This window comes from Neoarius graeffei, chromosome 2, assembly GCF_027579695.1.
Source record: "Neoarius graeffei isolate fNeoGra1 chromosome 2, fNeoGra1.pri, whole genome shotgun sequence".
Classification (NCBI taxonomy): domain Eukaryota; kingdom Metazoa; phylum Chordata; class Actinopteri; order Siluriformes; family Ariidae; genus Neoarius; species Neoarius graeffei.
Genome location: NC_083570.1, coordinates 118,093,424 through 118,111,109, shown reverse-complemented (window position 1 = coordinate 118,111,109; position 17,686 = coordinate 118,093,424). Strand labels below are relative to the sequence as shown.

At 40.8% G+C, this 17,686-nt stretch overlaps 1 protein-coding gene across 5 annotated transcripts in view; it reads left to right on the top strand.

The window, feature by feature from the left end:
• Window positions 1-17,686, top strand: part of LOC132882168 (NACHT, LRR and PYD domains-containing protein 12-like) — a 547,173-nt gene that overhangs the window by 206,355 nt on the left and 323,132 nt on the right. The window contains exons 2-6 of one of the 5 annotated variants that reach the window (XM_060915442.1): window positions 2,380-2,522; window positions 6,039-6,155; window positions 6,554-6,670; window positions 10,845-10,898; window positions 14,629-16,449. The exons of 3 other annotated variants lie outside the window; for them this stretch is intronic. In XM_060915442.1, the coding sequence (XP_060771425.1) occupies window positions 2,470-2,522; window positions 6,039-6,155; window positions 6,554-6,670; window positions 10,845-10,898; window positions 14,629-16,449 (2,162 nt within the window). In that variant the 5' untranslated portion in view covers window positions 2,380-2,469. The remainder of the gene's footprint in view (window positions 1-2,379; window positions 2,523-6,038; window positions 6,156-6,553; window positions 6,671-10,844; window positions 10,899-14,628; window positions 16,450-17,686) is intronic. One more of the 5 variants, XM_060915438.1, reaches the window with a different exon arrangement.

Here is a 17,686-nt window from a genome sequence, read left to right as displayed (position 1 = left end):
AAGGGTAAAGAGGGTAGACTATCATAGATTCTATTCGGAAGAGATCAACACAATTCTAGACTCCCAGAAGAGGAAGAGCTAGCACTAGAGAGTTCACCAGCGTTTTCATGCGCCATTTCCATTGAGTAGAACCAGAGTAGAACAGCCAGTGAACCGCAGCATGTTCTTCCGCTAACGTCACAACATGGCCGCAAGCCACGGACCCAGTTTTCTTGCGCTGTGCAATTAAAAGTTGGATATTCGTGTAACAACAGCTTCTTTTCACATAATTATAACAGAAATCTAACATGTTTGCCATGTTGTATAGTTTATTTAAGAAATTGCATAGAGTCATGTTCGTGTCATCAGCCCTTTAAGCCCTATATGTTGAAATTCCTATCTTATTCGTTCGTTAATTTATCACACAGTCTTACCTCAGTCAACTTCTTCCCTCCTTCTGTGAAAATTCAACGTCTCAGACGCGGACACAAGTGGGCGGGGGATGTGTTTGATTAAGTCTCCTGGTTGGCTGGTGATAGATTGGTGTCCTTATAGAGGGCTATCGCGTGACGTCACCATATTGGAAGACCTCAAGTACATACATACATACATACATACATACTCACAATATAAAACAAAGTACGTGCGAGAGTGAAGTGACACAATGGCTGATAAGTCTGGTTATGTGAGTACATTACCAGCTGCAGAAAGGGCATGGTATGTGGAGAAACTGGCTGCGATTGATGGGTTTGACCCATATGATAAGACTTGGGGCAAGGGAGAATGGAAACATAAGGAGGACCTGACACCAATTCTGCCATCTGTTTGCTACCGTGGGAGCCCTACTGCACCTACTGCATGTTGTGGGAGAATCTCTTTCAGATCCTACAAATACAGAAAAAAAACGATGAGTTGAGGGAGAGAACAGGACGGCGTGTCCATTCATTTGATACTGAAATCATGTTTTTAGATGTAATATAACCTCACACGTGTTTCAGTGGACAAAAAGGTAACGACAAGATTCAGAAATACACAGGGAAGTTTATCACAGAGTGATTATAAATTAATCTCGCAATGGCCTTTTCCTTCGCACCAATTCCGTGATTACTGTAGGGACTTTACCTTCAGATTTCAAACAGGTTCAATTCACCTTAAAATCAGCTATCTGTAAAGGGACACCGCAAGAAGATCATAGGTTCTGGAATTTTGGAAAAAATCTTTTATGGTTGCAGAGATGCAATGATTTTAGGAAAAAATAACTAATTGCGTGCTGACACACACACACCACTTAACGTTATAGCACAAAATAGAAAGGGTGTACTTGGTCTTAATTGGTTCTGTTTGAACCAGAAAAGGTTGTAGTTTTATGAGCGACTTAGTTTTGGAGGTGAATCCTCACAAATTCCTGCCTGTTGTGCGACACCTGCTCCTGCTGCTCCAGCACTGTAAAGTGAAAGTCATTTGTTGCCATTATTTAGCCTTGTGCCTAGTAAGTAGTCTGGCTAACGCGACTTCAAAGCTCTGCGAGCATTTGGTCTGGCAAAGATATTCAGCCCAACCGTTTCCCAAAGGCGTGGTTGACCCGCCTCCCTGAAATGCCTCAGTTTGCTACTGGTCGAAGCCAGAAAAGGCTGTGACGAAGCTTAAACCAATCACATCACTCTTTCCTCTGACGTATATGATGTGACGGAAACTGCTTGACTAACAGGAAGAAGATAAATACCTCCAGGGCTGCTCTTTGCTCCGTTTTCAATGAGAACGTCCCGTTGAATGCTTTCAATACAGCATCTACCGCTGTGTCAAAGGCTTGCCGCTGCTCCATGTTCGTAATGTTTCTAGTGAATGAAGCGCTTCCGGCATAGATTCTGTAAACAATCTATGTCGCAGTTCTACTACGTCACTGCCTTGAACACGCCTCTACCCAGGGCCGTTGGAGATGCTCAAAGTTGATTGGCTCCCGATTTTTCGGGAGCTTGGAAGAGCTGTAGATAGCTTGCCTTGCCAGACTAAGCTCGCAACAGGCCCTTGTGTTGCATCACACTTAGGATGGGCGGGCCCAGGCTACCTAGCAAGTGCGCTTACAAAGATAATTACAAAGAGACGCTGCTTTATCATAACTGAAAGTCGAACACCAAATCAGTTTAAAAACAAAACAATGATTTGTACCATGTATTAATTTCCAGAAAATGGCTGGAGCAGCTGCTGCTCTTCTTCATGCTCTGTGCACCGACCGACTGATCGATAGGTTCAGGATGAAGCTTGCTCGCTTGCTCTAGATTCCGTGAGATTGTATGTCATTTGCGGGCATCAGGGAGCCGCTATCAATATGTGGGAGACTCCTGGAGCTTGTGGGACACTTGGAACGTCTGTAACTGCATGTTTTGTTTTTGTCTTTTCTAGGAGTGAAATTCCTTCCAGCAGAAGAGATCCGTGTCTTCAGGAATAAGCAGGGAGTCCATGAGCTGTGTGTCCATACACTAATATTCAAAAATGGAGAGCTGGGATCTGGACACAGATAATGTGACCCCACCCTCAGAAAACCGGTAAACTGCCATGTTCTAATATTTGTCATTAACTGTTCTTATTTTTTTCGCGGTCCAAATCCTGCGCTCTGATTGGCTGGCGAGCGGGTCCGTATCCTACCTTACGGACCCCAGTTACGGACCTCTGGCTACTTGCTCGTTCACAACAACAAAAAACATAGTAGCATTTTTTTTGTCAACATTTCGCTTTTTTTTATGATTTATTGACAAGATTATTAAAAGTCTTAATTTTTGGCAGCATTTCTCAGGAGAATAGCATTAATTTTACAGCATGGATAGCGATAACGACAGTGTTCACAGTGAAAGCGAGTTTTACTGCCCTGAGGAAGAAGAAATAAAAGAAAACATTTCAGGAGAAATCTAAAAACCTCTAACTTGCTAACGCTGAACAAAAACATGGCTGAATCCTGAATGACTCCTATTTGTATAAACAGGGGACTACATAGGCGGCAAAATGTAGTTTTTTTTCCTGCCATGGAAGTGCACTTGTATACCGAGGAGGAATTTCCCCTTTCAGACGCTCTCGTTTTCTGTTAGAATTTGGTAAAGAAAAAAATAAATATATTATTTACCAGCTTAAGGTCGGTCCGTATGGTGAAATACCGTGACCTCGGCCCTGAATACTGACCTCCGCCCAGAGGGCCTCACTCAGTACTTTTAAGACCTTGGTCACAGTATTTCATGATACGGACCTCCCACCTGGGAAATTATATATATATATTAGTGTTGCACCGATACCAGTATCAGGCGGGGCCCCGATCTGGCACTAAAATGGTGGTATCGGTATTGGCGAGTAGCAAGAAATAGGGCGCCGATACCATTTACCGATGCTAGTATGACACTTGAACGCAGCCTTCTCTCTCCCGACACTCACTACACTCTGTGTTGTGTGATCACACGTGATCACTGTGCATGCCTGCCAAGCACGCCAAGCAGCTATTGCTATTGACCTGCTCCAGACCAATGAGAGCGGGCCAATAGCTGCTCTTAACCAATACAGGGGCAGCTTTTTCATGCGGAGGAAAAACAAACCACGAGAAGAAAATGTCGGCGGTCTGGATATATTTCAGCATAGAAACTCCGGCGAGTACAATGGCTACATGCAAGATTTGCGGCCTGAAAGTTTCGAGAGGTGGAGTTAAATCGGCCAGTTTCAATACCTCGAACCTGATAAAACATTTGAAGACGAAACATGTGAACGAACACAGAGTTTGAGGTTGCAGCAACTGCTAGCAAGAGAAAGTTTATTGAACTATTGTCAGTCATCCATACCAGGTAGACAATAAAAAGTTCTACTGGATTCACTTTGTATTAGTCTTTTTCCTGTTTCACAAAGGTAAGCAGCAGCCTGACAAAGCCATGATAGCAATGATTTTACATCCAAGTATGCAGCTCTTCATATATACACACACACACACACACACACACACACACACACACACACATTTCAAACGGAGTGGTATCGGTATGGTATCGGTATCGGCCGGTACTGCACAGCCAGGTATAGGTATCGGTATCGGGGCCAAAAAAATGGTATCGGTGCAACATATATATATGTATGAAATATGGAGTGAGTAGATACGAAAAGAATAACTGAACACAAATTTATCCTCAGAATGACAAGTTCTCAGTCACCACTTTAAACATTCAGATTCTGTTCACTGTCAGTAAAATGATGTTCTTATAAAATAATAAAGCAGTTAAACAGTAAAGAGAAGGTATGAGACGATACACTAAAGCCACGATACGAGTCGTATCCCAAAACAGGCTTCACAGGACCATACTGATGAGATGGAGAAAGATTATTGGAAAGTAAATTTCCTTTATAAAGGGAACCCACGGCGAAAAATAAACAGAGAGAAATATTACATATTTTGCATGAATGCATTTTGACTGCGCTGTATTGTCACACTGTGTTGCATAAATCAGTGCTTTAAAATTCTTTTTTATTCACGCTCACTTACGGGTGCAACCATATTTCCATTTTGTGGGCGGTGCCAGAGGTCAACATGCTGTAGAATCATCGATAGGTTTCCTGTATCTTGATTGGCTCGCTGCTCCTGACACCGCGATGTCGCCGGATGAACAAAACGTTGAAAAATAGCAGGGTGCGAAACCTGTGGTTGCAAGGCAAGTTTATTTATATAGCACATTTCATACACAGTGGCAGTTCAATGTGCTTTACAGAAGTAAAAGCAAAACAGTAAACAATAGAGAATAAAATTAAATTAAAAGCTTATAAAGATGAAAAATAAAATGAAAAACTAGTGGAAATTAAATGAGAAAGTAAAGTATAGAAATAAAGATCAAGAAAGCAGGAGCAAAGCAAAGAAGCGTCCTACTCGCTTGAGTAGGAGGAGCAAAGTTACAAAAATAATCACCGTGATAATAAGGGAAAGTGTTTTTTCTGTGTTCCATTGCTGACAACCGAGCCTTGTAAACAACTTGCTAAACAGTGGCTACACAACTTGGGAACAGGTCACACTTTAGAAACTCTCCTTTGGCAGAAATTCTGTTTGTGAGGACCATTTTGAGACCGATTGCTTTGAAAGGAATCTCCAGGCCGAGCTCTTGGGCTACGCAGGTCACGTTAGACTCAAACTCGATGCTGTGCCAACAATATTCCATCACCGTCTACGGAAAAGGGATTCAGGCCGTGCAAGCCGATGAGCTGGAATAGTACAGACGTTCAAAGAGAATGTATATATTTTGGCGCTGCCTAAAAGCAGAGCTCCAGAGGAGTGTAAAATGAGTTACTCAAGAACCCCACATGATTTTTTTTTTTCCCAAGCAAATTAAAAACCCATCTATCTTCTGTAAATAAAGAGACAAATTGAATTGTGCTGTGCTCCACGCTTCACCTGCTATAAACTCTCACTCCACTTCGAGCTGTCACAAACCTATATTTAGACCATATACACTATTGTGGCACACTGCATGTCTATATCTGCATTAACACGTGCAATAAATAAATAAATAGGCTCGTCCATACCGCTGTCCATACTGACTTGAAGATAACTCTTTTTCATCTGACTAAATCCAGGCTCACAAGTATGTTTACATCGTCTGCACTTAACTTCCGCTACCTGGACATCAGCGACTTGACATCATATTGGCTGCCCATGTGCAATAAAACTTGACGTGTTTTGGACCTTTAAGCGCTTAAAGCTACTTATGATGGCTAATCAGGTGGCTGCACTTGTGTGTGTTATTATAATTTGGGCTTGTACTATCGATATCGATCATGTTTAAATGCTGTACCGGTCCCCTTTAATGTAGAAAGATTGTTTGATGGTAAATTGTGCTTTAAATGATTAAAATAATAAATTAGTGTCGTCACATATGCTACTCCCTCTGCTGCTGCTGCTGAGTGTGTAAGAAGAGGTGGAGGTCATAATGAATATTGAACAGAAATATGGTGAAATACGATATGATACAAATTCATCTCGCCAGTATTTTGTGTCGGAATTCTGTGTAAGAAAAACTGTCTCATGTCCGCTCTATAATGCTGTACAGTAAAGTCCAGATGAAGAGATCAGACTCACCAGAACCCAGCTGTGTCTCCATGAAGAGCGATGCGTCTATGGGTCTTCCCCGGAACTTTAAAACTGGAAACCCGTCACCTGTACACAGGTAACATCCCATAATTCTCAGAGTTAAAGTCACTGCAGAGTGAAAGGCCGTGTTACACATTCCTTTATCCAGTTCAGATCATTAGCAGAATTTTGATATTTATCAGTTTGTTCTACTTTAATTAGGCCATAATCCTGCTACAGTACTTTCAGTAAACATTTTAGAGTAATTAATATCAATAACTGTGCAGTTCAGTGTTTCACAGTGTCACGTACATCATAAGGAAGTAAATTCATCTGGATGTGGCAATAAAAGTCAGAGTAATGGTGAACAAAATCACTTAAATAAACAATAAAGACTCTTTCCACTGTTCACTGTTGGTCAAATTAAGTCAAAATAACAAATCATCCAAAAAGTGTAAATGGTTTATTTAATGGCCTGTCTATAATGTTGTACAGTGAAGTCCAGATGAAGAGATCAGACTCGCCAGAACCCAGCTGTGTCTCCATGAAGAGCGATTGGTCTATTGGTCCTCCTTTAAGCTTTAAAACTGGAAACCCGTCACCTGGACACAGGTAACATCCCATAATTCTCAGAGTTAAAGTCACAGTAATGGCTGTGCTCCACTGTCATTAGCAGCTGTTTTGATGTTTATTATAGTTCCTTGGTCTTTAGTGATGCTACAATGCTTTCAGTAAATGCTTTAGAGGAAATAGTGTAAACATTTATTCAGGTGAAAATGTCTTATGGCTAATGTTTTGAATGCTAAAGCCAGAAATGGTAATATAAGCAAAAAGAACTGAACCAGCTGAAATTCTGATCTCTTATCTCATTCATCTTTGGATCTCAAACCCAAATGTCTTCAGTGTAAAGCAAAAAGAAAAGAGCTGGCCTTGCTGTTCCAGTACTTTTGGAGGGGACTGTCGGAAGAAGAAGAAAAAATTAGAAGCCTAAAATTAAAACAGGGACAGATTTTTCTCCAGATCCACAATGTTGGTGATGTATTTAGTTCTGTGTTCTTTAAATAATTATTCACTTGCTCCATTTATTGCAGTAAAATTGGGACTAAATCTAGCCATGAAAGTGTTCCAGATTTTCCCGGAATTCCGGATTTTTAGATTTTCCTCCAGATTTTTTTCCGCGAATGACCCGGAAATCCTGATATTTGACAACTCTTGAAAATCTCCGGTTTTCCAAATGGAGAAATTTATTTTTCAGATTTTTCGCGTTCCTAGACGCGGCGTAATACTTTGCATCGTCCTTGCGTGGGCGCAGTCCTTAACTAGCCCAAACACAGTTCATTGATTAAAGACAGGTGTTCTTTGTTAACGGCGCGCGTGCCAGAGCTCGTTAGGCGCGCCTTCAGGTGCACGTGCTAAGGCGCGCAGGACTGACACCGTTCTGCGCAACACAATCGCACTAGAAAGCATGTTCAAGCTGCCAGTGCAGCTGCAGTCTTTTTAGTTGCGAATTACGAGTATTTTCTCTTGTGTTAATAATTCGCCATGTCAAAACAAGCAAAATTTTCCTCCTTCTTTTGACGTGAAGAGAGGTAAGCAATATATATATATATATATATATATATATATATATATATATATATATATATATATATATATATTTTTTTTTCCCCCCATCAAAGTTGCATTTTGTGGTTTCGAAGCTAAGTTTTAGTGCCATTTCTAGAACACATCAAGAAAATGTGGAAGAAACAGCAATAATGGAAGAGCCGGTTTCTAAGCTGCCGAAAACTAGCAATGGGAATTATTTTATGTTGCATAATGCACTCAGGCTGCCAGTCAGTGTGTGACACACACATTTTGATTACTTTATTTGGGAGGACCAATAATTATTGAAAAAACAATACAGCACCCCAAACAATCTTAAAGAAGCAATGATGTGTCTTCTACATAAATACCAAAGTTATACTGGTCTACAGCCTATTCAAGGGTACAAGTGACATCTCCTTCTCCAGATATGCAAACTGCCTATAAGTGCAGACAGTGAACAATACTTAGCTCGCTGCTTTGCTTTCTTTTTATTTAAGCCGGCTATTTGCAGACCTCTGACACACAGTCTATGAACGTGACCAAGGCTACCATAGATGAGTGCCACCATAGATGTTTTATAGCCACTTTCTGTCAATGCATGAATTATTGGTTGATATTTCACACATTTTTCAGCAAAGCACAAATCCATATATGCGTCAAAACAGCATCCTATTTCCAATACCGTGATGGTCTTTGAAGTCTCATCCACAACAACAATGTCCGGGGTATTAGGACAGTCTTTAAGGACAGTGTCCAGAGAATCATTGGTGGTCAATTTGGAAAACCAGTTGGATTTTATTTTTCTGTCCGTGTATATGTGCGTTGTTGGTCCATGCAGTTTACGCAATTCTGTCGTGGTAATGTCCACAATGCGGTTGTGACGGGCGGTGTACAGGCCACACACACACTACGTTTACATGCACATCCAAATCGAGCTACTGTCAGTAATCGAGCAAAGGGTCCCAGCAGGGGTGCCAGAGAAATCCAATCCTACATGCACAGTGTTTAAATCGAGCTATTGTTATGAGGTGCATTGTGCACCCGAGCCACAGGTGGCGCTACACGCCCCATCGTGTTGGTACACTTCCGGTTGTCGTCATGAAGAAGAGCTATTCAAGAGTATAAACAAAGTGACTACAGACGGAAATTAGCACGTACTGCTATAACCCGGTACAGACATCTGTCCTGACCACAAGGATAATGTTTAATTTGTACACTGTCCCTTTTAAAAATAAAATAAACTCTAAGAAGAGTGTTTGTAGTTTGTATGTACGAACAGAAGTGTTCCTAATAAAGTGGGTGGCTAAGGTGAAGTGTCATGCCGACTGAGGCTGGTTTTTTTTTTTTTTTTCTTTCTTTCTTCGACTGAGGGTGTTGTGTTTCCCACTTGTGGTCTCGTCACTTGTCACTTCCGGAAGGGGCAGTGCTGAAGTAAGTAGCTGGACTGCGTGGCTCGATAGGGTTTACATTAGGGCTGGGTATCCCCAGATACCTCACGATACGATACTATGGCGATATTTTGCCCACGATAACGATAATATCACGGTACAGCGATTCTGAGATAATTGATATATTGCAAGAAATTTCAACCACATCACAATATCTGTGTCACTGAAGAAAATCAGAATTTATTGACCACTGTAAAATTACATTTCACATACATAACTACACACTCTTGCCAGACATATATTTGTCTCTATTCCACTGCTGGCAAAACCAAGAGTTGCTTCACTACAACATACAGAAAATTCCCATTTCTGTGCTAGTATTCTCAACTTTTCTGTAAGCATGGACACATCAGTGCTGCTTAACAAGCAGAATCAAATTGTTTTATGAAAACTTAAAACTTGCACTGCAGACTGCACATACATTTCGGTGCTAACACTAATATCAATTTGTTCTTTGTAAACTTGAGAACATATACCGGAGAACATTTAACTTGTGCTTATTTTGCAGGAACAACACACTGTCTGAAACACATTGAAAAGTGCAGTGGGCATCTTAATTTAATTGGAGTGAAACAGGTTTTGCAAAGTGCATTCTCTTTGTCCGGCTCACTTTTTTTTTTTTTTTTCTCCTTTCCTTTGGAATCCAAAGTGCCTCCAAACATCTGCCTTAAAGTTCGGCGGCGTCTCTAGGTTTATGTTAACAGCCATGCTTGCCTGTTTTTTTTTTCCTCACTGCAACCACCGGGGAAAAAAGAGAAGACGAAGAGTGCCTTGCAGTGAGGTAGCGACACCTCGCGGAGCGGAGGTGCGGAAGTCGTACTGGATTTACAACCCCTTCTGAAACATGATTTTATTATTTGAAAAAATATCGATATTCAAATTTTGAGTATCGATATTGAATTGGAAGACAAAGTATCGCGATATATCACCGTATCGATATTTTTGCATACCCCTAGTTTACATGCACTAAGTAGCTCGGCAAAAATTGCATAATCTAGGTCGTGTAGCTCGATTGCGAGAGATCAAGTTCGATTCAATTTCAGCCGAGCTAAGGTGTTTACATGCCATTTAGAGCTTCGATTTCAGACGAGCTACGGCAGAAATTCGATTTTCTCTATGTGCATGTAAACGCACTGACACACACACCCTACGCCCCTGATTTACATGAGAAATTTGGTATTCATTGGTGTTTAAATTTACAGACAATACGAACTAATGTAAACAATCAGCTTCAACTCGCATAAATCTGAATTGGAAATGTTTAATTCACTTTCGCTTCTGCAAACGCACAACTCTACTAAAAGATTGATAAACGAGGCTCAACGTCCCCAACATTGAAACCTGAAAGCTTTAGAAACTCTAACAGACCTTTACTTTTTAACAGCACTGTTTTGGGATTTTGCTGAGTTTACCTTCAACTGTCTGATTTTTTTCAAAGTACTGAACTGTGCAGCAGGAAAATCACCGCGTTTTCTAAATGCACTCCTGAAAATTACTCATTAACTAGGGGAATTAAATTTGATATTTTTGACATGTTAATCATTAATGTACATGAAATAAAAACGCTTAAAAGTTGTAACTTGTTTTAGTGAAAATAAGTACTAAAATGCACTAGAATGCAGGGTTTTGCGTGTTATGTTATTAAAATATTTTCGGGGGACGTTGCTCCACTTTCATCTCTATAAATCTGAGACTCCAGTATTAAAGGGATTAAAGTTGTTGTCTTTAACAGCTACTATTTTTGTTGCCAGTGTTTTACAGAAGGCAGGAGACAGAAGAGAAAAGATCTTCATCACAGATACAGGGTAAGATCAAACCCAACAACATGACCGTGACACTGACGCTCTGGTATTCTAAACCTCTCTGCTGTTATTATCTACAGGATTAGATTATAGAAAACATCACTGAGCTCTATATAAAATCTGGAGAGCTCATAGGCTCGTCAGGGTGAAGCCAGCTGGCCGCCATCTTACCACTCCCACCACGGAGTGGAACTGTCATTTAGACGACTGGAAGCGCCACAAAATTGGACGAGTTATTTATGTAGTCGGTGAGAAAAATGAGAAGAAAAATGCCTCCATATGCAGCAGTGAACTGTACAAATCGTCAGGTCAAAGGTTGTGGACGAACATTTCACCTGTGAGTATTGATAGCTAGCGTGTGATCATTTTTACACGTGTGTGCGCAGCACCGTTTGCGTGGACCCCCGATAGGAAGAGAGGAAAAACTCGTCTGTTTTTGTTGAAAATCTGACCTTGATCTCTGGGATGAACACACTGTCAGATTATCGATGGAAATGTTCCTGACTAGATCAAAGCCTCTGTCTGTCTATAAAATATAAAAAAGGAAGAAGAAATGTATGAAGGAGAAAGCGGCAGGAACTGAAATAATCTCCGTAAAAATAATTATAGAGCGGCGGCTACAATTATCGACACCTTAACGATCTTCTGGTCGTTGCAAAAGTAGAAAAGACTTTCAATCTGTAAATTGTGCATGAATAATTACTCAAACTTCCACTGGGAAAAAATGAGTTGATTCCTGATTATTTAGCGTATCAGATCACATGACTCCGTTCCACAATTATCGACACCTTTGTCCACAGTTATTGACTCCGTTCCACAATTATTGACATTCAGGTGATTTTATTTTTAAAAAATCTTACATACTATTAAGTTAACAAGACATAGCTTTAATTTAAAATTTGTCTTACATAGGTTTGTACTAAATATAAAATCTTTTATATAAATATATGGATGTTGGTGTTTACATAAATGAGGAAGTAATTCTAATGTTTGTAAACAAATCAACTGATAATGTTTAACCTGCGTCAGGAAATCTTTTTGTTCCACTTTCGAAGTATTTTTGTAGTTCACATTTTGTTAATCATTCGTTGTTGTTTGTATTAATTTCTAGTTTTGTCGTTTACCAATAAATGTCAACAGGCAGTCGACATTGTAACCACATGAAAATCCAGGTCAAAGGTCGCATGTCATTCCTCGAACCAAAATATAAAATGTCGACTGATATTGTGGTCTAATTCTATTTATTGCAATCGGATTCCAAATACTCTATAAACATTTCATTCTGTTCTGAATCAGAAAAAAATTATAAATCACAGCACTTTTATTTTTTTAAAAGCACTTCATCTACTTCAACAATGTTACACAGAGATCGATCCATAACAGTCGTAAATGTCACTTAATCCCACAGGGTGTCGATAATGGTGGACACCGGTGAAAGTGATCACTATTATCGACACCTCACGTGACTTCTCAAACGCACGTTTAGATACAAAATGGCGACTGTAAATGAAAGAGTAAGAAATAAAGTAGGTTATGATGAGGAAATCATGAAATATCGGTGAATTTGATCAGTAAAAACATGTCCATGATCTTTCCACCATGCTTACCTGCGATGATAACGTCCGGGTTTTCCTCAAACTGCTGATCGTGCAAAAAGAAATTCTGTCTCAGGTAACGAGCTGTGTCATCAGACGACAAGATCAAAGGGTGGGGGGGGTCTTCCGGTTTATTAATTAACCGATAATAACTGCTGTAACTGAAACTCAGCTTTGTATGATTGTTTTTTTATTGCCAAATCTGAAAAGGTGTCTAATTATGGACTGTCGATAATTGTAGCTGCCGCTCTAGTAGGAAAAAAGCCATTAAAAAAAAAAAAATCAGAGACTGAACTGGAAAAGAATAAAACCAATAACAGTGAAGTGGAGCGCGATAAAGATATGTAAGGAATGGGGGTAAAGTTGAGAAAATAAGAGGAGGTAATGAAAGGGGCGGAGTCAGGAGATACTTGGGGCAAATTTGATCGGATACCACGGTTGAACACGCAAGCCAAATACACGCGATGGGAGTGGTAATATGGCGGCCAGACGGCTTCACTCGTCTCTACAGCGGGGTAGGGTTGGGCGGTATCCAAATTTTGATACCTTTAAACTGTCTGTGTTTTCCCGGGGTATACGGTATTACCGAGAAAAAAATATTTCGTTTCGGCCTACTATGTAACGTGCGCCTATGCCTCAAATGTACTATTTAAAAGCAGCATAGCGAATTGTGTGCATTGTGGTATGGATTAAGCAGCAAAGCGAATTTTGTGCATTGATGAATGGATTAAGAGATATTTCAAAGCATCACGCAACTCTTCCTTCATCTTGAAAATAGCATTCAACTGTCGTTTACACATGTCTGCGTTGAAACGCCATTTGCAGCACTATTTCACCTACTCCATCAAAAAAAGTACACGATGAGCAGGATCATACCCTTTCAAGCATGGGAAATAAAGAAAAAGAATCAACCAACACCCAAGTCCGTTTAGACTGCGCGATAAACCATATTCTTCAGCGCAAATGAGGCGAACCTAATTCAAATGCGTGATAGCTGCACAAGGCAAAATCATATGGGCCCACGTCATTCCATGGCGGGGAAATTAATAATCAAATGGCCTTACTTTGCTTAAAACGTTGTCTTGATCACATAACTCCTTACAATTATTCCACTTAAATCCATACGGTTTAACACACCCAACAAAGATAGCAAGCGCATTGCTAATTCCCACCAGAAACCTAACAGTTTACGCTACGATGTTTTCTTCCGTTTCTTCAGTAGATGACATTTCAAACGTTTATTACCCACATCCCAAATGTCATACGTTTATATTATTTTACCTTGTTGTTACTCATGTAACCTACTCAAAACAACTCATTGGAGAGATCTCGTGGAAGTGGAGTACCCCAGGCTATGGTGTGCCTTAGGGGACATATTAGATTTTTCATTTGGTTTGAAACCAAAATACTGCCACACTGCCGATGTTGTATTTTTTTTTTTTGCCACTAACTCGTTATCTTGACTTGCCATCTTTCAACCGCGGTCTCAGTCTCTTTTTTTTTTTTTTTTAGATAGGACAGTATAGAGAGACAGGAAATGAGCGGGGGAGAGAGAGACGGGATCAGGAAATAACCTCGGGTCGGAATCGAACCCGGATTTATGGTACGGTGCCTTAGCCATCTGAGCCATGACACCCCCGGTCTCAGTCTCTTGCGAAGCTTTCTGTCAGACTCCAAATGTCACGCAGGGTTGCCATGGTAACGACATAAACAACCCTGCACGCGATGAGAACTTCTTTAGGAAATTGATAGAATTAGTGAAAATACGATCACACAGTTATTCGGGATGATCTTCAATTTATTATTTTATATTATGACCTCATGTACTCCATATTTATTTAGATATTATATATTTTTTTAAAATGACGGTAATGAGACCGATACCGTTGGTACTTTTGGATACCTCGGGATACCTTCTTACCGTAATACCGCCCAACCCTACAGCGGGGAATAGGCTCTGAGTTCTCCAGGTTTTATATAGAGCTCAGTGGAAAAGATACAATCAAATCCGGTAAATCCATAGTGTTAGCATCCTAAAGAACTGTTATCTGTGGGAACCAGTCAGAAAAAACTGTGATGTTAAACTGTAATAATTGGAGCCCAGGTCTCACCACGTCTTATTTCACCCTGTCACACAGACACGCCCCAGAATCTCCTGCTGCAAATGAATTCCAGAAAAAGTTCAGATTAAATCTGATGAAGAAGTTTCAGTGTTTAAATGGAGTGATGATAAAGCCGGAAACGCGAGCGCTCCTGAATGAGATCTACACCGAGCTCTACATCACCGAGGGAGACAGTGGAGACGTCAATAAAGAACATGAGGTGAGACGGATCGAGGCAGCGTCCAGGAGAAAAACAACAGAGGAAACACCAATCAAATGCAGCGACATCTTTAAGCCCTTATCTGAAGAAGACGAACCCATCAGAACTGTAGTGACAAAGGGCGTGGCTGGTATTGGAAAAACAGTCTCTGTGCAGAAGTTCATTGTGGACTGGGCTGAAGGGAAAGCAAATCAGGACATCCCCCTCATATTTCCACTTCCTTTCAGAGAGCTGAATCTGATGAAGGACCAAAACCTGAGTCTGCTGGAGCTCCTTCATGTCTGCTTTAAGGAAACCAGAGAAACAGAAATGTCCAGGTTGGAAAAGGTTCTGTTCATTTTTGATGGATTGGACGAGTGTCGTTTCCCTCTGGATTTCCGGAACACAGTGAGTGTGTGTGATGTAACTGAATCAGCATCAGTGCGTGTGCTGCTGATAAACCTGATCAAAGGGAATCTGCTTCCCTCTGCTCTCATCTGGATCACCTCCCGACCAGCAGCAGCTGATCAAATCCCCTCTGAGTACGTCCATCGAGTCACAGAGGTACGAGGGTTCAGTGACCCACAGAAGGAGGAGTACTTCAGGAAGAGGGTCGGTGATCAGAGTCTGGCCAAGAACATCATCACACACCTGAAGTCATTAAGAAGCCTGTACATCATGTGTCACATCCCAGTCTTCTGCTGGATTTCAGCCACTGTTCTCGAGAGAATGTTGGGTGAAGCAGAGAGTGGAGAGATCCCCAAGACTCTGACTCAAATGTACACACACTTCCTCATCATTCAGACAAACGTCATCAGAGAAAAATACTCAAAGAAGCAGGAGAGTAATGAAGAAATGCTGCTCAAACTGGGACAACTGGCTTTTGAGCAGCTGGAGAAAGGCAACCTGATCTTCTATGAGGAAGACCTGCGAGGGTGTGGCATTGATGTGACAGAAGCAGCAGTGTACTCAGGTGTGTGTACGCAGATCTTCAGAGAGGAGCCTGGGCTTCACCAGAGTAAAGTGTACTGCTTTGTTCATCTGAGCATTCAGGAGCATCTCGCAGCTCTGTATGTGCATCTGACCTTCATGAAGGAAAAGAGAAATGTTCTTGATCAGTATAATTCCTCTACAAGAAACATGTTTCTTAAACATTCATTCTATATTCAGAGTCGGTCCTTTGAGACAATTTCAGATTTACACAGGAGGGCTGTAGATCAGACGTTAGAATCTGAGACTGGACATCTGGATCTGTTCCTCCGCTTTCTTCTGGGTCTCTCGCTGGAGTCCAATCAGAAACTCTTACATGCCTTAGTAACACAGACAGGAAGTAGCTCCCAGAGCAAAGAGGAAACAGTTCAGTACATTAAGGAGAAGATCAGTAGAGATGATCTTCCTGCAGAAAAATCCATCAATCTGTTCCACTGTCTGAATGAACTGGGTGATGATTCTCTCGTGGAGGAAATCCAACGCTACCTGAAATCTGGGAAACGAAGTGAACTCTCTCCTTCACAGTGGTCTGCTCTGGCGTTTGTGTTACTGACTTCAGCACAGGAGCTGGAGGAGTTTGATCTGAGTAAATATACCAGTACAGAGGAGATCCCAGATTGGGTTCTTGTGAAGGTGATGCCTGTGATTGCAGCATCCAGAAAAGCCGTGTAAGTAAAGCTGAATAGAACTGTTCTACTGTTCCACTGTTAGAAAGAGAGAAACTGAAAGCACTTTGACAGAAACGCACTTTGGGATGTTTTGAGTTTCAGGTGATCCAGAGTGTGTTAATACAAATAGATCAGTAGATAAATGAGGGGAAAACAGCTGCATGTAGAATTGAATAAAACTGAAGTTCAGCTATTAAAGAAGTCGAAACCAGTTGATGTCATTTCAGGAGAAAAATGTTTACGTCTCACATTCTGCCATTTTGTCCCAAGAAGTGTGGAAGCTGTGAGCTGAAGATGGAAGTGACAGCCAGCTAACGAGACTCACAAACACCACATTTCCAAAACTGAACAAATAATCAAACAGAACTTTATACTTACAGTTTATTTACAATATTTACAAATTACACCGCTATTGCAGGCTCCGATGTCCCATAAACATTGAGGGGTTTTTTCTGTGTAAAACCTTCACTGAGTGCAGTGTGAGGGTTTTTTGTTCACATCCCTCCACATTAAATTTGTGTTGTAGCTGAAATGTAATTACACAGACGCTGGGCCTGTAGAGCCATGTGGAGTTTGCAGAAATACAAAATTATAATTCCACAAAACTTGACTGTTATTAATGACCTGATAAATAGAGGATATTACACGGTGGCACGAAGATCTGAAATTTATCTTCGAGTGGTGAATGTACATATCACGAGTGAGCGAAGTGAGCGTGTAATGTTCTTTATATTATATGGACACATCCACAAAAAAATACACAAGTTAATCAAAAGAGTTTTTTCATTTTGAACCGGTTCGCCATTTTGACAACGCGCGTCTAATCAGCGGGGAAACGCTGGGAGTGACGTCATCAGAGTGAAATATCAGGAAATATGACACAGACACGAGTGTTTTACTGGGAAATCCACCGCTCGTGTTTTTCATCCGAGCTCCATCCGGGACATGGAGAACCAAAACCGAGACGTAAATCTCTATCTGTCACTCGTGAGGAAATCAGTGAATTGTTTTGATAAATTTGGGGACTTTTTGTTTGTGAATGTGTCGATATAATAAAAAGAAAATCACACGTTGGCTTGAAGATCTGAAGTTTATCTTCTCGTGTTGAAAAATATTTGACTTGTTCACTTCGCTCACTCGTGATCTCTACATTCACCACTCGAAGATAAACTTCATGTCTTTGTGCCACCGTGTAATATCCTCTGTATGTGTCACTCAGCTCCAGGATGTGTTTCAT